Raw genomic sequence first — 21,739 nt, forward strand, 5'->3', positions numbered from 1 at the left:
CCCCGACGCAGCCCCGCCTCGGGCGTCAGCTGCGCACACAAGCGCCTTGCGCTTCACGCGGCTCGGGGTCCTCCCTTCCGTCCCCGCCCTGGGCTGCGAGCGCGCCTCTGCAGCGGGCACAGTCCCGCCAGCCAGGTCGTAGCCGGTTGGTCGGTCTGCGCCCTCGCGCGGGCCTCGGCCCCGCAGTGCAGCCGGAGCGGCCGAGGGGGCGTCCCTCTGCTCCTCCGAGTCCAAATGTTCATGTCTAGGCAAACGGCCCCGATCTAATAAACGCGTCCGCCCCAGCCTCCCCCACCAGGGTTGGCTCGTCCCCCGCATTTGTTCGAGTCCGAAGTCCGGATCGCATTCCGGCGCCGGCGCGGAGCCCGGCGCTCGCAAGATGCCCAATAGCGCGTGTTGATGAATGACGGAAGCTAGTTAATAAGTCGGACTCAGACTGGCGAGGCAGAGCTGGTGACGGGCGGTCCACGCCACCTGCGCCCCGCCTGCCTCTGCGGGCGGCCCGGGTTGCAACTCCAGGCCCCGCTCGCTGTCCGCCGTCCAGGCGAACCGCCCCTTCTGGGGCGCCCGCGCCCAGGCCCGACCCGAAGCCCCTGCCAGCGGAGGAGCCGGGGCGGCCCAGTCCGCGTGGGGAGCGGTTTCCCGCCGGGGCGATTTGGCAGGTGCGCGCCGTGACTTCCGGCGTTGCCCGGGAGCCGCCTGAGGAGGAGCGGCGCAGGGGATGCGGCTGTGGTGGCGGCGGCGGCGGCCGAGCGCGGGTGGCGGCTGTGGCGGCGGAGGGGGGCGCGGGCCGGCAATGGCGCGGCGGCCCTGAGGGCGCGGGGCGGGCGGCGGCCGGAGGGCGGGCGGCGCGGGAGGAAGCGGCGGCGGTGGCTCCATGGCCCGGGCGCGCTGAGGGACCCGGCGCTTGCCTCAGCCCGGCGGCGGCGGCGGCCGAACAATGAAGCTCCTGAAGCCGACCTGGGTCAACCACAATGGTGAGTGCGCGCAGGGTCGCGGGAGGCCGAGCCCGGAGTCGGGTCGGGGTCTGGAGTCGAGTCGGGGCGCGCGCAAGTCCTGCCTGTCTCGCCCCTGACGCCCACCCGGTGCCCAAGCCAAGAAGCCGCCGGGAGCGGACTTTGTCCTCAGCGCGGAGAGGCCGGTGAGCCCCAGCACGTGCTCCGGGTTGACCGCAGCGAGGGCCATCTTCGCCCTTGGCCCTTGCTCTGAGTCTTCCGCTGCCCACCTGTGGTCCTTGGAGGGGCCGCGGCCTGGCTCCCAGGAGCGGGCCTTGATGCCAGCCAGTGCCTTCCACTGGTCTGCATCGCCCGAAAAGTGCTCAGACGGTCCTGAAGGTGAAACCGGGATGAAATCTCCTTGTGGCCTTTCAGTGGCAGGATGAAGATCCGAAATCTGCAAGAGGGACTGTTACTGCTCCTCTGGATCTGGTGACAGTGCCCCCATTTGGGGAATTGTGGTCCCTGAATAAGAGGGTTTGGGGGCCCAGGGCCCCCGCAAAGGATCCACGATTAATGCTGAGCTGGGACATCAGGGTGAACTAGGGTTGGGCAGATAGGGCACAGGTGTGTTCTAGGACAGGGGCTTCCTTAGCTCTGTGGTAGTGGCCCCAAAGCACACCCTTGGGGAACGGACTCATCCACCCCGTATCTTGACTCTGATAGAGAGAGGCTAGTGGTAATCAGTTTCGTCATAGTTCTGCCTTGTTGGCAGAACTGCTGCAGGAGTTGGTGTTTGCTCCCCGGGGAGATGAAAAAAGCGCGCCTCCCCCTCCCCCACCCCACTCTGCTGACAGCACTGTAGCACAGAAATTAACCCAAGGAGACTCCTCCAACCCAGGGAGACTCCTCCAGCCCAGGGCCTGATTCTGGCCTGTCTTGACTGTTGACAGGCAAAGGGTCACCCTGATGCTGTCTTGTTCCTCATTTCTACTTTTTAATGCGACTAGAGGGTGCTACCGTTTTCTTTAAGAGCGAGAATAGATATTTTAACATGTGGCTTTTTCGTTTTGAATTTGGTCCCAGGATGCTCTCTACTACCACAACTAAACTGAACTGATAATGTGTGTGTTCTCCTGCCACCTCTCTCTCCTTCCATCTTGTGTGACATCTTTCCCATTTTTCAGGGACTAGGTGAGGTCACGTGTTTCTTTTGAAACTGTTCATCCTGAGTTACCCCGGTAGATATGCTGTATCACTGTGTGTTTTGCCTTGCATGGAAGGTGTGAGGGTACTTTCCATATGCTTCCAGGGTAGGGACTGCCTCAATCCCTTCTGTATCCCCTGCTGCATTGAGCAACCTCTTCCACATGATGGGTATGTGATAAATATTGGCTAAAACAGGTAAGAAAGCTGAGGTTTTCATAATTTATCAAGATGAAGTTGGGTTTACTATGCATGAAAGCAGAAGCCTTGAGTTTTAGTTTCATTTCTCCTGTTGATCTCCAAGAGCATTTCCTGATGTGTACTGTGCAGATCTTTCCCTGGAGAACTGGACAAATATTGTAATTATGAATTATGATACTTGTGATTAGGAAAGGAAAAGTGTTATTATGAACTAGTTTACTGTGTGAAGGTCTGATGGAATTTTTATTTTAAAATGCTTTACCTAAATCAGTTTTTGTCAATAGCCTACCCTTCTCCAGCCTCTCTTCTACTGTCATATAACTTGTTCCTTTTTGATAAGCTCCTTTGTAGGCCAAAAGTTTTATGCTATGTAAACGTAAGTAAGTCAAGATGCTTAAGTGATGAACTAGGTACAAATGAATAAGAGACTATACCCAGATCAGCAGCCAAGTGCATCAGCCTGGCGGAGCAAACACAACAGTGGCCCTTATTGCTGAGGGCCTCTCTACAGCCCTAGAATGGAGCATGATAATATCTACTCTAACCACTTCATAGTATGCTTGTGATACTCTGTTGGGAGTGTAGATATAAAAATGCTCCCCAAACTGTAAAGTGCTTTAGAAATCTGAGATAATAAGTAATAATAAAAAGAGGCTGGGCACAGTGGTGCACGCCTGTAATCCCAGCACTTTGGGAGGCTGAGGTGGGCGGATCACGAGGTCAAGAGATCGAGACCATCCTGGCCAACATGGTGAAACCCCGTCTCTACTAAAAATACGAAAATTAGCTGGGCGTGGCGGCGCGCACCTGTAGTCCCAGCTACTCGGGAGGCTGAGGCAGGAGAATCACTTGAACCCCAGAAGTAGAGGTTGCAGTGAGCCGAGATCACGCCACTGCACTCCAGCCTGGTGACAGTGAGACTCCATGTCAAAAAAAAAAAAAAAAAAAAAAATGGCAACTCTGGCAGGTGGGATTTAACTTCTTTTAAACTTGTTCTTTGTCAAATTTCCTTTCTTTTAAAATCTCATGGAATGTTCAGAAGGACTGTCAAGAAGTAAATTACCACTGCCCTGGAGGAAATGATGCTGGTCTGAATCACTACTGAGCAGGCCTTTAAATACTATAGGAGTATTGGTGGCTGCTGGGAGCAGAGGCTGCTCAGCCAGAAGCCTGAGGGGTGGGTAGTGGCCAGTAAAATTGTGCTTGCTTTTGGAAAGCACATCATTGCACTTTCTGGCTTCCTTATTCTGTATTCATGTCTCCAATTTTGTGAAGCACAAACATAACTTTTTTTTTTTTTTAATAGAAATGGGATCTTGCAATGTTGCCCAGGCTAGACTCAAATACCTGGGCTCAAGGGATCTTCCTGCCTCAGCATCCTGAGTAGCTGGGACTACAGGCGTGAGCCACTGCACCTAGCATGAACATATTTTTTCTGTTTTTCAAGAGTCTAAAGGGGGAAGTAGCAGAGAGCTCAGCATTTTTCTCTGGTGTGGCAGGGAATCCATTCAAAGTGGAGAGGGTAGCTAGAACAGGAGAAGAAGTATTTATTGAAGTGTAGGTATACTTTGGTCTTCATTTTCTTGGCTGATAATAGAGACACCTCTAAGGTAGGGTTTCCCAACTTCAGCAGGTAGACATTTTGGGCCATAAAATTGTGTGATTGTCATCTATGTTATAGAATGTTTCTAGTATCCTTGGCCTCTACCCACCAGATGCCAGTAGCACTTCACAAACACCTTCTTAGAGAGTAGCACTTCACAAACACCTTCTTAGAACTTAAAGTTTCTAGTTCACAAACTTCTTGATGAATAGAAGTTGTATCAACCAGAAATATCTCCAGTCATTGCCAATGTCCATTGGTAGCCAAAATCACCCCCAATTGAGAAGCACTTGTCTAAGGTTATCAATAAGTTAATCTTGAAGTTGTCATGTTGCAGTGAAATGAGCCTTGAATGTGGAATCAGACTGGGTTCAAAACTGCATCATTTACTAGTTGTAAATTCTTGGACTTATAACTCTACTTCTGGGCCTTGGTAAAATAAGACTTACCTCTTCCATTTTATCCTGTGACCAAATATAAAAGATTGTTAAATTTAGATATATAATAATAGCTATCATTTATATAGAAGTTGTGTGTCAGGTATTGTTCATACATACACATTTTACTTTGTGTTCTTGGATATAGTATTCTCTATATATTTTATTTTAGAATTGACCAAAATAAGCTTTATTTCTAAGTTAGGTTAAGGTCAGAAAGTAAAAACAACTAGGTTTCTGGTTTTAAAGTTTGTAGAAATATGGAGTTTGTATGTTTAGAAAATCTCGTTGAGATTCATGGCTCTTCCCAACTCTGGGCCTTTGCTCCTGAGTTTTTTCTGGAATTCTCATGCCTGGGCAGACAGTGCTCATGCTCAGCTCTTTGGCGAAGCCAGTTCTAACCAAGAGGGCCAGGACTGAAAGAGCTCTTGTCCACCTTTGGCCTTTGATTCACACTTTGATGGCAGTGTTATGAAAAGGGATTTGGGAGATTTTCAAGAATAGGGTCATTTGCTGGTAATCACATGGCCTTCTGGTGTGTGTTTTCTCATGTCCTGCGATTGGATTATTTTTACCCCTACCGTGTGTCATTCTGAAAAGGATTTGAAGCTGTCCTACTGAGACATCAGCATGAAAATTAAATAATTCAGCTTGAAGGGAAAATATAGGCAGAATCATATAATGATAAAGTCAGGAGTGGGTGGGTAAGGTCCAGCCTGCTGCCGGAGGGCACTGCAGACCTATGTCTGAGAACTGGCAGGGAAAGGATCCTAATGGTGAGGTTATATGATTGCAGTGGTTGAGAGATAAACTTGGCAGTTGCTTTAGATCAGTGGTTCTACAGGGCAATGTCTAGAGACATTTGTGGTTGTCACAACAGGGTTGGGCAGGGTAAGTGCTACTGGCATCAAGTGGGTAGGGGACAAATCTGTTAAACATCGTATAGCATGCAGGACAGCCCACACATGGAGAATTATCTAGCCCCAAATATCAATAGTGCTAAGGGTGAGAAACCCCACTCTGAATAAGTTATTTGCCTTTTGGTGTATTTGTCTTATAGTTCCGACTAGACTGTAAGTTTCTTGAGGACAAGAATTTTGTCTTCTGTTTTTGGAATCAGATATCCTGCTCTGGAGTCTCTGTGCCCTGCTGCTTACTAAATATGTGACATAAAAAGTTTTTCCATCTCTTTTCCTAATCTGTTCATGAAGTCAATAATTCTTGCCTCACCTGCTCCATATGGTAGCTCAGAAAATGCAGATTCTCTCAGCAATTTCTCTCCTGACTTATGCCTGAAGACAGTAGGTTGATTTAGGAAAATAACCGGAGTACATCTGAAGAGTCAGAAGAAAACTGGGTGATATTTTGCGGTGGATTTTTCACTAATTTATGCAACAAACATTGAACCTTTCTGGTAAGAGTTCTGTGGGGATCAGAGGTAAATAAGGCTCTCTCTCTGAACGGAAAGCTGTGTGGAAGATAGATGAGAGAGACTGACATACAAACCATATTCTAGAATGCGGGGCAGGGGAAACAGGAGCTAGAGTAATAAGCGTGATAGCCCAAGGAGGAAGGGCACTTCACCAGCAGAGTCGGGTTTGTGGATGTGTCCTTGGACTGAACCTTGACGTGACTAGAATTGTGATGGCAGAGAAGGCGCTACAGCACATGAGACCATCAGGAGAAAAGGCCCAGAGGGTGAAAGCATTTAGGAAAAGACATAGAACATGTTAGGAGGGAGGCTAAACAGGGCAAGAGGGAGAATGGGGCTGGGAGGCAGAGCCTTGCCAGCAGCTTGAGCTTCCTTCTTGGGGTTAGGGGAGAGAGGAGAGCATTGAGGCTTCTGAGGAAGCTGGATAAAACACCCAACCTGTGTCTTAGGCAGGCCCTAGAGGAGTTAGGAGTTTCCAGTCTTGATGAGATGCTCAGGGAGACAGGGAGGTCACAAGGTGGTGGAGGTGAGAAATAGAGAGGCACTAAAGACAGGGTAGAGGTAGAATTAATGGGACTTGGCCATATAGGCAGGTGACTGTAGATTTGGGCCACTCTGAATTTATTTATTTACTTATATATTTTATTTATTTATTTTGAGAAAGAGTCTCGCTCTGTCACCCAGGCTGGAGTGCAGTGGCATGATCTCAGCTCACTGCAACCTCCACCTCCCGCGTTCAAGTGATTCTCCTACCTCAGCCTCCCGAGTAGCTGGGATTACAGGCACATGCCACCATGCCTGGCTAATTTTTGTATTTTTAGTATTTGGTATTTAGTATTTTTGTATTTTTAATACACATTTTCGCCACGTTGGCCTGGCTGCTCTCGAACTCCTGATCTCAGGTGATCCACCCGCCTCGGCCTCCCAAAGTGCTAGTATTACAGTTGTGAGCCACCGCGCCCAGCCACTCTCTGAATTTATTTCTTTAATATGCTGCAGAAAGATTATGGATGAAGGCCAGGAAATGGGATTTTCTTACACATTTGTTTTACTCTAAGAAGTGGTTGAAAAGTTATTTTCACTTTATGAGCAGAATCATAGTTACACAGCTGGGAGGGACTTCTGAGGAGCGTCTGGCCTTGACCACTGAAGCCAAGGAGGAGACCTGCTTCCACTGTGCTGATCTTGGGTCCTGTCGGTGACCAGGAAGAGGATGCTCTGTGTCTGGCTTGACCCCTCTCTTTCCCCAGAGGTTGCTAGCATGTTCTGTTCATCTGGGGTGTTTGCCTATGGACTGCAGAAGTGTCTAGCACATGACCAGAGGTATGGAATGAGCCCTGGGGACCAAAAATTTATGCAAAGCACATTTTATCATCCTGCCAGAGTCAGCAACAACACCTAGAAGTGAGTGGGATTGTGAATAGTGTGCATATTGTCAAATAGCACAAAGGGAGTGTTGCAAATATTGTAGGGTTGCCTGCCTTGTTCCTTGTTAGCAGAACCCCAATTTTTTTGGCCTGCCTTCTGCAGGCCAAGCTGCTGATAGCCCTAAGCTAGTGTGTGGGTAAATGCCAAGGATTTGTTGAGGAACAGCCATGTGATGCCATTTTGGCCCTTGAGACTAGGAGGGGACGTCTGCTGGGACCTCTTAGGGAATTAAATAAGAGGAGATGCTTGAAAGGCTAGTCTCTTCTGCTGGACTTTACTAGGTCTGCGTGTAAAAGTTAGCTTGGAACAGGGCCGACACTGATGACAGGAGAGGAAGACGGAGGGACATGTCTCTTTAAGTTGCTAAATTAATGCACCCTGAAGCTGACCTATCTCAGGACTTGTTACATACGATAGAAGATTACCTTTGAAATTCTCTGTGACTTGCAGCATTACAGTTCGCAGATGGAAACTGAGGCTGAGTGAGATGAGGTGACCCCCTGGCACCAAGATTCCACTAGATGTGATGGAGATGTGTTGAGAGTCACACTTAGACTCCAGCCCAAGCCCAGACTTACTCTTTCTAATTTGCTAAGCACTGGTCTCTGTGCTGAGGCTGGCCACTCTGTCCTGGAGAGCTTCAGGCCCATTTCCTCCTCAGAAGGACAGCTTTCAGAAACCACGTGGTATGGCATGGGACCAGGAGTCTGGTCCCTGGAGCTTGTCCTCTGACTGCTTCTGTAGCCATTCTGAGTGCCTTGGGGCTTCTAACCTGGTAGGTTTCTCTTGAAGTGTGCTTGGTGAGCCTTCTCTGGCATTTGGTTTTCAGGAGTTCTCTGGTTGTGGGGTATCAAGACTGTTTTCAGTGAGAAGCAGAAGGGAGAGGTCTGTGCCCCAGCCTTGGACTTTGGGTCTTCCCCATTGGCCACCATTGGTCCAACTAGGTCACGTGCCCTCTCTTGCATCAATCATCGTTGCCTACTGGCTTACATAACTGGCAGAGTGGATATCTGAATAAAACTGGAGTTCTATTAGACACCTCCCCGGGGGAACATATGCTCCTGGAAAACAGACTTTGTCTTTGCTTATGCCCTTTTCCCAGGGCCAGGAATGGTACTTGGTACACACCATAGTAGTCACTCAGTAAATGTTGAAGGAGTGCTGAGTGCTGGAAGTTGGTGATGGAAAGTGGCTGATGGATGGGCAGCTAACAGTGTCTGTTGTCCTTGGCTGGTAGAGTTGATGTACTGCAAACAAACTTCTTGTTCATCCTGGCTGGCTGTTTCTGGTGGAATCTGCTGGCAATTCCAATGATGAGGGGAAACACTCTGCCCAAGCCTTACCCAAGGAGTTCATTTACATGATTCTGTCTTCTAGAGCCTTCCATTTTAGGAAAGGAAGTGGATGAAACAGATAGCAAATGGTTTTAAAACACTCCTGGCAAAAAGAAAACCCATTTAGATTAACATTTGTTGCTCCTAAAAGCATTATCTGCCTCGATGCATTAACAAACCTAGGGTAGGCCAATTCCCTGGGAGGCTACCCTGGCAAAAGCCACTGTGGTGAAGACCAGACAGAAGGGACAGCAGGCCTTATTTAAGGTCCAGGGATAGACCTTTGTTGGAGCAGACTCCGGGTCTGCTGCATCCTCTAACAGAAGGTCTCACATGGGAAAAACACTTGATAAATTCACTGCTGTTTTAAGAGCTGAAAATGTGTGTGTGTGTCTGTGTGTGTGTGTGTGTGTGTGTATGCCTGTGTGTGAGTCAGTGTGTGTATGTTTTCAGCTCTTAAAACAGCAGTGAACCAAGCAGCATGCCAGGCTCTTGAGGAGCAGCCTGTTACGCATCCTGGCCAGTGAGACTGGGAGGGGATCTGCTGGGGGTTTCCTGTGTAAGTGGAAAAGAGGAGATGTGGGAGGGGAGCTTCCTGGTGAGACACATAGCAGAATCACAAACAAGATCCTGTGCATTGGAGAAACAGCAGACTTAGAGATGAGGAATGCTGAGGCAGAGTGGGCGGATAGATGGGTTTAAGTGGGACACTTTGGCAAAGCCTGAGTGAAAAGGTAGCATTTGAGCAAAGACCTTGTTGCAGGAGTCAAATTCTGAGCTGCAGATTTTTGCATGCAGGATTACTGGGGAGGGCTCTTGGGATCCACACCATTGAAGGAGTAAAGGAAGCAGGACCAGAGAGAGGGAGAAGGCAAGCTGTGATGTAAGCACAGAGAAAGCCGCAGCCAGCCCTGCTGGGAATTCTGGAGCTGGGGAAGCCCTTCAGAGTTGTCCTGGATTGGGGTGGGAGACCAAGGCCCTTTACTCCCGTGTCCACAGCCTGGATATAGGCTCTTTTGGAAAGGAGACCTGACCCTGCCAAAAGAGTTCTTCCACTGAGGGTAGGTCTGACCTGGGGAAAGACTACAGGCAGCTGTTGGGGCTGCCAACACTCCACAGATAGCTGTGGGAGTGTGCTTTAGTCCCTGGAGGGTAGGAACCTGGGCATGATACCACAGCATTCACTGCAGGCCTGATGGAGATGAGGAAGGTGCCATTTGAGGGAAGAGCATTCCAGGCAGAAAGAAGAGCTGGAACTTGCCTGGAGGGTTTGAGCAGTAGCACAGATGTCATTGTGGTTGGAGCAAGGCAAGGGCTGTGAGAGAGGAGGCCAGAGAGTGAACAGCAGACTGATTGGGAGAGCCTAGTAGGCTACTAGAAGGCCTTGATTCTCACTGCAAGGGGAGCAGAGGACTACTGTGATCTGACGTGGGTTTTAGAGCTCTTTCTGACTGCTACATGGAGACTAGATTGGTTGTGGGGGACCAGAGGGAGGGAGGAGCCAGGAGACCAGTTATAATGCCAACTATTGGTAGTAATCCAAGCAAGAGATGGTCTGGATCAGGATGGTGATGGCTGTGATGGCGAGAAATGGTTGGAGCTGGTGGAGGAGAGTCTGTGTGTGTGTGTGTGATTATGTAATACGTTACATGTATATATGTGTTTATATGTATATGTTATATATAACATTCTTTTCAGATATAAATAAAATGTCCAGACCTTAAATGTATAATGTGTTGACTTTTGACAAGTTACTGTACTTTGTAACCTGTTCCCTGATAAAGATAAGGAACATTTGCATCTCTTCAGAAAGTTTGGGTTATGGGTATGTTGGGAAGGTAGGGTCAAATATGGGGTATGAGATAGAACAGGCTGGACATGGTGGCTCACACCTGTAATCCCAGCACTTTGGGAGGCTGAGGCAGGCGGATCACTTGAGGTTAGGAGTTCAAGACCAGCCTGGCCAACATAGCAAAAATGCGTCTCTACTAAAAATACAAAAATTAGCCAGGTGTGGTGGCATGTACCTGTAGTCCCAGCAACTCGGGAGGCTGAGGCAGGAGAATTGCTTGAAACCCAGAGGGGGAGGTTGCAGTGAGCTGAGGTCGCATCACTGCAGTCCAGCCTGGGTAACAGAGCAAGACTCCATCTCATACACTCACACACACACAAAAGAGATAAGAGAGAACAGAAGGATGAGTTCCAGTCTAAGGGCAGAGTTGCTATCTACTGAGCTTAGTAAGACTGTGAAAGAAGTTAGGAAAAATTAGAAAATGCACAAAGGAAAACACATTGTTAAAACTTTTAATGTGGTCTTTCAAACCATTTGGAAAAAAACAACTGGGTGATTTTGTGATTTTAGAAGACACATTTAGTGTATGCACATTATACAAGTGTCGGAATTTTTTTAAGACTTTAGCCAAATCCCCATCGGTCACCATAGCAAATCAATGTCTTCGGTGTGTAGCTTCCCTTACAGACCTTGCATTGTACAGATAACTGGCATAGCTAAAATGTTGCTGTGCATTTTTTTTTTTTTGAGACGGAGTTTTGCTTTTGTTGCCCAGGCTGGAGTGCAATGGTGCGACCTCGGCTCACTGCAATCTCTGCCTCCAGGGTTCAAGCGATTCTCCTGCCTCAGCCTTCCAATTAGCTGGGATTACAGGCACGTGCCACCACACTCAACTAATTTTTTGTATTTTTAGTAGAGATGGGGTTTCACCATGTTGGCCAGGCTGGTTTTGAACTCCTGACCTCAGGTGATCCACCTGCCTCGACCTCCTAAAGTGCTGGGATTACAGGCGTGAGCCACTGCGCCCAGCCTGCTGTGCATTTTTCACTTAAATAGTATTGTAGGTTTGTTGTCTTCTTAATTGTGGTTATTGTTGAGCTAGCAGATTTTTCCCCCTATGGAAATGTAGCTTTTAATTTTCTAATGGAAGTAGGTGGAAGGGACTAGATTTATAGGAGTACATTTTGCAGATAACTTTTTGTTGTTAAATTTAAGAGATTTAAGTGCAGTTTTGTTACATGGATATATTGCTTAGTGATGAAGTCTGGGCTTTTAGTGCAACCATCACCTGAATAATATACATTGTACCCTTGCAGATAACTTTTTTTTTTTTTAAAGACAAGGTCTTACTTTGTCGCTCAGAGTGGAGTACAGTGGCATGACCATAGTTCACTGCAGCCTTGAGCTCCTGGGCTCGAGCAATCCTCCTGTGCAGATACTTTTTAGGGAATACCTCTGTTCTGCAAAATGAGAGGGGAAAGAAGTATTAAGAAACAGAAATGCCTTTTATCAAAACTTTTTTGTTTTTTGGGGTTTTGTTTGTTTGTTTTTTGTTTTGTTTTGGTTTTTTTTTTTTTTTTTTTTGAGACAGTTTCTTTTTGTTGCCCAGGCTGGAGTGCGGTGGCGTGATCACGGCTCACTGCAGCTTCGACCTCCCGGGCTCAATAGATCCTCCCACCTCAGCCTCCTGAGTAGCTGAGACTACAGGCTTGCACCACCACTACTGGGTAATTTTTGTTTTTTGTTTTTAATTTGTAGAGATGGGGTTCACCATGTTGCCTAAGGTGGTCTCGAATTCCTCAGAGCAAGTGATCTGCCTGCCTTGGCCTCCCAAAGTGCTGGGATTACGGGAGTGAGCCACTGCACTCAATCTCAGAACTTTGTTGATCATATGTTGGCAGATGCTTCAGGAGAAGTGATTAAGGTCTCCTAAATGATATACCTGTGACATTTTTCCACTTTAGTTTGTGGCACGTGCACACACACACACACAATGGTCATATGGTGCAACAGCTTCCTTCCTGTGCTGTGTTTTCAATCTCTTAGGTATCTGACATCTATGAGATGTCATTGTGTCATGCTTACTGAAGAAGATGGGGATAAGTTTTTGTGGTCGAAAGTGGTAGAGATAACAGCAGCAGATGGCTGTGAACCAGCCAAGGGTGTGCTTCCCACCTGCAGGCAGTTGGCGAAATCTGAGTCCCCACAGCAGGAGATCAGGAGCCTGCCTTCCAAAGATTGTTACACCAGTGATACTGAAGGTGTTTGAATGTAGTGCTTCTGTCATGAGCTTTCTCCAGCCATTCAACAGCAACAAGTTTTTATTGTTGTGCCTGTTATGTGCCAAGCCACAGCTCTGGGTCCTGAGGATGAATTAGTGAATAAAACAGACAAAAGAGCTGATCTACTTACTGGAGTTTGCATTCTAGTGGGCAGAGTAGACAGACATACAATAAAGGAAATTAATATGTAAGAAATTCCCAAGGAAACAAATAGATCAGGACTAAGGGGATTTGTTGTGCCACGTTGGGGAAATAATCCTTTAAATTAAAGTTGTTAGAGTAGGCCTCAATGTGAGGGTGACATTGAGCAAAGACCTGAAGGAGGCAAGGAAGAGTCAGTACAAGGCCCAAGATAGGAGCACACCTGGTACAGTCCAAGAAAAGAGGAAGACCAGTGATGGTGGGGGTTAGTAGGAGATGACGTCAGAAAAGTCGTGGGGGCGGGGTGGCCATTGTGCAAGGATTGTTGGCCTCTCCTCTCAAGGTCTGGCCTTAACTGTGTTGGGGCGGACAGTAGGTAGAGCAGGTTTCTTGGAAAGATCAGACCGTTATAGAGAAGATCAGGGTGAGGTGTTTAGAAGGCAGTCAGCCATAGGAGTTACTTGCATATAGGTCACATTAGTGTGTTTGGCTGATGAGTTTCTCCAGAGGGATTGCTTGTTATAGAGTGTGCATATTGTCACCTGCACATGAAAAGAATCATTTTTATTATGACCTAACCTCTGGTGTTTGGATATTTACCTCTACTGCCTTATATATTAGTACACGCACATATATATCGTTTTTTAAAAACAGGCCTTATGTGTGTGTGTGTGTGTTTATTTCTTATCGAGATGATTATAGATTCACACCCAGTTGTATGAAATACTGAGAAGGTACTTCTGGACTTTGTCCAGTTTCTCCCAATGTTAACATTTTGCAAAACTATAGTTGACATTGACATACGCTACCTATTTTTTTAAAATTTATTTCCCCAGTTTTATTTGTACTTATTTGTGCATGTGTATGTTTAGTTCTATACAATTTTGTCACCTGTGCAGGTTCGTGTATCTACCACTGCAGTCGAGATGCTGAACAGTTCCAACAATTTTTATATTTTTTTTGTTTTTATTTTTTTGAGACAGAGTCTCGCTCTGTTGCCCAGGCTGGAGTGCAGTGGCGCGATCTCGGCTCACTGCAAGCTCCGCCTCCCAGGTTCATGCCATTCTCCTGCCTCAGCCTCCCGAGTAGCTGGGACTACAGGCTCCCGCCGCCACCATGCCCGGCAAATTTTTTTTTTTATATTTTTAGTAGAGACGGGGTTTCACCGTGTTAGCCAGGATGGTCTCAATCTCCTGACCTCATGATCCGCCCGCCTCGGCCTCCCAAGGTGTTGGGATTACAGGCGTGAGCCACCGCACCCCACCAACAATTTTTATAATTACACCCACCTCCCTCCTGCAGTCCTCCATTTTATTTATTTTTATTTTTGGTTTTGTTTGGTTTTTATTAGCGTTTTAAAAATTGTGGTCAGATACTCACAATATAAAATTTACTATCTTAATCATTTTTAAGTATGTAATTCAGTACTGTCACAATTCACATTATTGTGCAGCCAATCTCCAGAACATTTTCATCTTGCAAACCTTTATACCAATTAAGCAACAACTCCCTATTTTCCCCTCAACTCAGACGCAGGCAACCACCATTCTACTTTGTGTTTCTATGAATTTGACTATTCATAGATAGCTCATATAAGTGGAATCCTATGATATTTGTCTTTTTTCACTTACCATAATGTCTTTGAGGTTCATCCACGTTGTAGTGTGCATCAGAACTACTTTCCTTTTTAAGGCTAAATAATATTCCATTGTATGGATATATACCACATTTTGTTCATCCATTCATCGGTCAAGGGACACTTGGGTTGCTTCCACCTCTTGGCTGTAGTGAATAGTACTGCTATGAACATGGGTGTACAAATAGCCCTTCAAGACCCTTTCTTTTGGTTATATACCCAGAAGTATAATTGCCAGGTCATATGGTAATTATATTTTTAACAAGGGTTACAATTTCTGTACACCCTCACCAACACTTACTTCCTGAGGTTTTTTGTTAGTAGCCATCTTTTTTTTTTTTTTTTTTTTGAGACGGAGTCTCACTGTGTCTCTAGGCTGGAGTACAGTGGTGGGATCTTGGCCCACTGCAACCTCCACCTCCCAGGTTCAAGTGATTCTCCTGCCTCAGCCTCCCGAGTAGCTGGGACTACAGGCACACGCCACCATGCCCAGCTAATTTTTGTATTTTTAGTAGAGATGGGGTTTCACCATTTTGGCCAGGGTGGTCTTGATCTCTTGACCTCTTGATCCGCCCACCTTAGCCTCCCAAAGTGCTGGGATTACAGGCATGAGCCACCGCACCCGGCCGTTAGTAGCCATCTTAATGGATGTGAGGTGATATGTAATTGTGGTTTTGACTTGCATTTCTCTACTGGTTACTGACATTGACATCTTTTCATGTGCTTGTTGGTCATTTATGTATCTTTTCTTTGCATTTTTTTTTTTTTTTTTTTTTTGAGACAGAGTCTCACACTGTCGCCCAGGCTGGAGTGCAATGGCACGATCTCAGCTCACTGCAACCTCTGCCCCCTGGGTTCAAGCGATTCTCCTGCTTCAGCCTCCAGAGTAGATGGGACTACAGGCACCCACCACCACGCTTGGCTAATTTTTGTAGTTTTAGAAGAGACAGGGTTTCACCATGTTGGCCAGGCTGGTCTTGAATTCCTTACCTCAGGTGATCCACCCACCTCAGCCTCCCAAAGTGCTGGGATTACAGATGTGAGCCATTGCACCATGCCTCATTTGTATATCTTCTTTGGAGAAATGCCTGTTCAAGTTATTTGCCCAATTTTGAGTCATGTTGTTGAGTTTTAGGATTTCTCTATATATTCTGGACATTAATCCCTTATCAGATATGTAATTTGCAGATATTTCTCCCATTCTATGGGTTGCCTTTTTATTCTGTTGATATTTTCCTTTGATGCACAAAAGTTTTTAATTTTGATGAAGTTCAGTTTATTTTTCTTTTATTGTCTGTGCCTTTGGTCTCATATCTAAGAAATTGTTGTCAAATCCATGGTCAGATGCAGTGGTGCACACCTATAATCCTAGCACTTTGGGACGTAAAGGTAGCAGATCGCTTGAGCTCAGGAGTTTGAGACCAGTCTGGGCAACATGGTGAAACCCCATCTCTACAAGAAATACAGAAATTAGCCAGGCATGGTGGTGCACTCAGTCCCCAACTACTCAGGAGACTGAGATGGGAGGGTTTCTTGAGCCTGGAAGGTTGAGGCTGCAGTAGGCCAAGATCATACCACGGCACTCCAGCCTGGGCAACAGAATGAGGTGCTGTCTCAAAAAAAAAGAAAAGAAAGAAAAAAGAAAAAGAAATTACTGCCAAATCCAATCTTGTGAAGCTTTTCCCCTGTGTTTCCTTCTAAGATATATATGCAGGTCTTTGATCCATTTTGAGTTAATTGTATATGGTATGAGATAGGGATCCAACTTCATTCTTTTGCATGTGCAGTTTTCGCAGCACCATTTGTAAAAGAGACTGTTCTTTCCCCATTGAATGGTCTTGGCCCCTTGTCAAAATCATTTGACCATATACACAATAGTTTATTTCTGGGCTCTGTATTCTGTTGTTCTAGGTGTCTGTCTATGCCTGTACTTCACTGGTCTGATCACTGTAGCTTTGTAGTAAGTTTTGAAATAAGGAAGTGCGAGATCCTCAACTTTGTACTTTTTGAAGATTCTTTTGACTGTTCAGGGTCCCTTAAGATTCCATGTGAATTTTGGGATCAATTTTTTTTTTTAAATTTCTGCAGAAAGTACCATTGGGATTTTCATAGGGATTCCATTAAGCCTACAAATCACTTTTAGGAGTTTTGACATCTTTTTTTTTTTGAGACAGAGTTTCGCTCTTGTTGCCCAGGCTGGAGTGCAATGGCACAAAATTGGCGCACTGCAACCTCCACCTCCCGGGTTCAAGCAGTTCTCCTGCCTCAGCCTCCCAAGTAGCTGGGATTACAGGCATATGCCACCATGCCCGGCTAATTTTTGTATTTTTAGTAGAGACAGGGTTTCTCCATGTTGGTCAGGCTGGTCTCGGATTCCCAACCTCATGTGATCCACCCGCCTCAGCCTCCCAAAGTGCTGGGATTACAGGCATGAGCCACTGTGCCCAGCCTAACATCTTAAAGTTATTAAATCTTCTAGTCCATGAGCACATACATAATGTTTTTTCATTTATTTGTGTCTTTGATCTCCTTCAACAATGTTTTATAGTTTCAGTGTACAAGTCTTTCGCCTCCTTGGCTAAGTTTATTCCTACAAATTTTATTCATTTTGATTCTGTTGTAAATTGAACTGTTTTCTTAATTTCCCTTTCAGATTGTTCATTGTTGGTGTATAGAAATGCAGATGACTTTTGTTTGTTGATTTTGTATCCTGCAACTTTGCTGAATTCATTATTAGCACTAATAGTTTTTCTGTGGAATCTTTAAGGTTTTCTACATTTAAGATTATGTTGTTTGCGGCTGGGCAGGGTGGCTCAAGCCTGTAATTCCAGCACTTTTTAGCCAGGCATGGTGGCAAACACCTATAGTCCCAGCTACTCGGGAGGCTGAGGCAGGAGAATCGCTTGAACTTGGGAGGTAGAGGTTGCAGTGAGCTGAGATTGCGCTACTGCACTCCAACCTGGGTGACAGAGTAAGATTTTGTCTCAAAATAAATAAATAAATAAATAAGTTTGTGTTGTTTGCACCCACCTTATATATTTTTTGTTTTGTTTTGTTTTTTGAGACGGTGTCACTCTGTCACCCAGGCTGGAGTGCAATGGTGCGCTATGTTGGTCAGGCTGGTCTCAAACTCCTGACCTCAAGTGATCTACCTGCCTCGGTCTCCCGAAGTGCTGGGATTACAGGCGTGAGCCACCGTGACCGGCCCCACCTTATATTTTAGTATTGTTTTGTAACTGTTTTATTTAATAAATGTTTCAAACATTTTCTTATTTTTAATTCTAAATTTGTCAACATTGGTTAAAACCAAGTTCTAATTGGGCAGTGCAGGAAGTGTTCCCAGGAGCAACATTCACTGGGCAAAGTCCTCAACTTTCCCAAGCTTCATTCCAAAAGGACATAAGCACATGTGTTCCAGTCAGCTCTACCCAATGAACTATCAGAGCATAAAAGCCCAGAGACTTTTTGGAGCCAAACCAAAGGTCTGTGGGACTGCTGAGAGGGAAGGGCCAGCAGCTCTCCATTGTGCCCTCTCTGCTTTGCCTCCGGCCACCTCTCTCTGCTCAGAGTTTAAGTTCCCATGTTTAGTCCTCTTCTAAGAATCTTCCCCCTAGTGTGAAGGAGGGTACGATTCTACCTGAGCATGCCCTGTCATAATCCCAGCTTCCTTAATGTAGTCTTTATTCCCTGCCAGGTGGAAAGCATTTGTGCTGCTCTTGTCAAATCAGCAAATCCCCAGACAGTAGACAGTGGCTGACTATATTGGCTGTATATTGGGTGTGCAGGGACAACGTTCTGATCTGGGGTTGATCTAAGGATAGGTAATTGCTTGGTGTCTCTAGAGTCTAGGGTGTGTTAATTTGTCTTTTCTTTCTGTCTCTATTACAAAGAAAGGCCAGACACTGGAGGTAGTTGGGAACTCATCTTTGTCATCATCATGCTGTGCCACAGGAAGAGTTCTCTAACTAGCTCAGCCAGAAGGTCCCTTTCCTCAGCTCCACCTCAGAGAGCCCTTTAGAAGAGGTTCATTCCTGGCCGGGCGCGGTGGCTCACCCTTGTAGTCCCAGCACTTTGGGAGGCTGAGGTGGTCGGATCATGAGGCCAGGAGATTGAGACCATCCTGGCTAACATGGTAAAACCCCATTTCTACTAAAAATACAAAAATTAGCCGGACGTAGTGGCAGGCACCTGTAGTCCCAGCTACTCGGGAGGCTGAGGCAGGAGAATGGCGTGAACCCGGGAGGCAGAGCTTGCAGTGTTCGAGATGGCACCACTGCACTCCAGCCTGGGCAACAGAGCAAAACTCTGTCTATAAATAAATAAATAAATGAAGAGTTTCATTCCCACTAATGGAATGTGAGTGACTGCTTTCCTTGGGACGGAAAGGCCTAGTGCTGTAAGGAGATGGGGAGCCAGCACTGTGCTGGTATCTGTGTAGGTCCCCTACCATATTTCATCTAATCTGCACAGCACTAAGAAAGGAAACCTGGTGCCAATGAACCAGGCACGCCTTCTCAAAATAATAAAATAAAAAAAATAAAATAAAATCTCAAGGCTTTGTAGCTGGGTAAGTGGCAGGGCTGAAGATTTAGCCCATGATGTTTAATGCCAAAACCCAAACCTGTTGCCAGCCTCCATCCCTGCCTTCCCCTGGAGCCTTGAGGCCCCCACCCCCATTTTCCACACTGCTATTGTGGAGCCAGAATGTGAATCTGACCTTGGCATTACCCTGCCTTGAAAGTACCTTTAGAGAAATGTCTGAGCTCCTTACTGATGCTTGCTGAGCCATCTCTGTCTCCTCTTCTTTCTCACACTCTCTACCTGCAGTCTGCTCTGCAACATTACATCAGCCTATTTCTTGATTCCATGCTGTGCATCCCCTCAGCCTGAAAACCCTCTCCTTCACCCGATCTTCTGGCTAACTCTTACTCAACCTTTGGGACCCAATCCAGTTATTATTGCTGCAGGAAGCCCGAGGCTGAGTCAGGTGGCTTTCTACTTGTGAAGTGTCCATCAGTGGACATCTTACTAGGGGAGTTTGTATGATTATGTATCTTTACTTTCTCATTGCTTAGCCTAATGCCTGGCTCGTAGTAGAAATCTGCAAACAGAGGCTGAGTGAGAAAACATGCAGTCGATGCTGTGAGTGGGCATGATCTAAAGCGCATGGGCTCTAATTGGTTACTTGTGCAGCTAAGCCCTCAGCATGGCCTGGCTCAGCCTGTATGTGCTCTTGGGTAGTCAGGGAAACTGTGACTTGCAGGTAAGGGTTTCTGGTGTGCTTCTTGAGGGAACTGATGTCATACAATGTCTCACAGACTTATGGAACTGAAAAGCACTCCAAGGGGAGGGGAATGTTCCGCCCTGATTGCCTGTCAAGACCAAGGCTGTCAGCTAGAACATTTTTTGTTAAAATGACAAATGCCCAGCTCAAGCTGGCTTAAGCAGAAAAGCAAATGAATTGGCATTTTGGGTTATCTCTTATATGACAAACCCCTAAATTTGCTGGCTTAAAACAATAACAGTTTTATTATTTGCTCATAATTCTGCAGCTTGTCAGGACTTAGCAGGTTCAGCTCATCTTGGCTCTATGGAAGCTGCTGGGGTGGCTCGAATAGCTTGGGGATAGAACACCTCACCAGGCCTGTGTCTGTGGCCTTGATTCTCACTTGTCCGGGCTCTTTGATGCTCTACATGTGGCCAGCTTGGGCCTCTTCAAAACATGGTGGTCTCAGGGTACTTGGACTTCTCACATGACAACTAGATTTCTCCAGAGAGCCAAAGTTGAACTGCTAGACTCTTTAGGCCTACACCTGGAACTGGAGCAACACTGCTTCTGTCATTTCCCTTTGGTTAAAACGGGTCCCAGGTGTTTCAGATAAGGGATACTCAACCTATACTACATAGTGACCAGTAAGAAGGAAAGTGTATTTTCTCTCAAGTTCATGCTTGATTTGACTACATGGCTGCGGCTCTCCACAGCTGGGTGCTGCCTGGGTCCCATGCTGGGCAGTGCCTTTTGGGCACCAGCGTTTAATTTTCAACACTTGCATGGGAGCCCTGGAGGACTTCACAGTTCTCAGGCAGCCACTGCCTGCCCACACACTCCTGACCCCAGTACTTAATGAGTGATTCTACTAGGGCTAGTGACTCTGGTACTGTGTCCACATTGCCTCCTCTTGGGTGACAGAGACAGAACATGTTCAATTAAGAGACTCTTGGCAACAGCCCATCTATATCAGCAACTGTTGATGCTCAGATCATTGTCATGTATCTCCTTTGTCAATGAACGGATATTACTGCGCTACCGTGCACTGGGTACTGTGCTAGAGGCTGAAGATGTGGTGATGAACTCAACAGCAACTGACATGCCACTTGTAGCTCTTACACCTTTGTCCTAGAAGCAGGGAGCTGAACAAATGCCCACCAGGCGTGAGTGCCTTCTGTGGTCTGCTGGGTTTCAAGCTCCTACAGTGCTTTTGCCAGTCTGATCCACCCACCCAGCCAGCCAGCTAGCTTCATAGGATCCTAGTGCAAGCCTAGGCCCATACTGGGCTCTTTGGGGCTTCTAAGAACTAATAGCCACAGTCCTTTCTCCTGGAGGAATTGAACAGCTAATTTAACATAGAGTACAAACTGTGAAGGAGGTTCAGCCAGAGGAGATGCTGAAATGGCAGACTGTATGGGAACTTCACAGCACAAACAAAAGAGGGCTGTTTGGAAGCAGAAGTATGACAAGTGAAGCAGTGCTCCTTGGTTGCAGCCAGCGCTGGTCCTGCTCAGCTGTCAGCCAGAAAAGACAAATAGTACTCCTTCTGTCCAGGCTGCCAGTCAAGTGCAGATCCGTGCAATAGGGAGATGTCTGGAGTTATAGCTGTGTGCCCTTGTGACTAAGTACCTGTGACTCAGAACTTTAATCATGAACAGCTCATAGCCATTACAAACACACATCCCTACAAGATGGCAGACAAATGCCCAGGCATCCTATGGGCTCAGCCATTCTCAGTGATGGAATACTTTCTCCCACTGTTGGACTTTCAGTTGTCTAATGTTTGGAGAATCTTCTAGCAGTTTAGACTTTAACTGAATCTGTTGAGTTTGATACTGTTCAATGAATAAAAGCCAATTTAGATACTGTATTTTTTTTCTTTGTTTCCAGGCAAGCCGATTTTTTCAGTTGATATTCACCCTGACGGGACCAAGTTCGCAACTGGAGGACAAGGTATGTTTATGGAATAAAGAAAGGGAAAGCTTAACAGCCCTGCCACCTTGTATTAGCTGTAGAGGGGATACTTGCTATTTTTCAGTATGG

The 21,739-nt window shown here is 46.5% G+C and overlaps 1 protein-coding gene across 7 annotated transcripts in view; it reads left to right on the forward strand.

The window, feature by feature from the left end:
* The first annotated feature begins 533 nt into the window (after window positions 1-533).
* LOC129022910 (protein HIRA) overlaps window positions 534-21,739 on the forward strand; it is a 107,396-nt gene continuing 86,190 nt past the window's right edge. For 4 of the 7 annotated variants that reach the window (XM_054469248.2, XM_054469247.2, XM_063662844.1 and 1 more), the window contains exons 1-2: window positions 842-977; window positions 21,587-21,649. In XM_054469248.2, coding sequence (XP_054325223.1) covers window positions 941-977; window positions 21,587-21,649 — 100 coding nt within the window. In that variant the 5' untranslated portion in view covers window positions 842-940. Of the gene's footprint in view, window positions 663-841; window positions 978-11,977; window positions 12,096-21,586; window positions 21,650-21,739 lie in introns of those variants that run through there. The other 3 variants (XM_063662839.1, XM_063662845.1, XM_063662842.1) reach the window with 3 other exon arrangements.

The sequence above is a fragment of the Pongo pygmaeus genome, chromosome 23 (genome assembly GCF_028885625.2).
Source record: "Pongo pygmaeus isolate AG05252 chromosome 23, NHGRI_mPonPyg2-v2.0_pri, whole genome shotgun sequence".
Classification (NCBI taxonomy): Eukaryota; Metazoa; Chordata; class Mammalia; order Primates; family Hominidae; genus Pongo; species Pongo pygmaeus.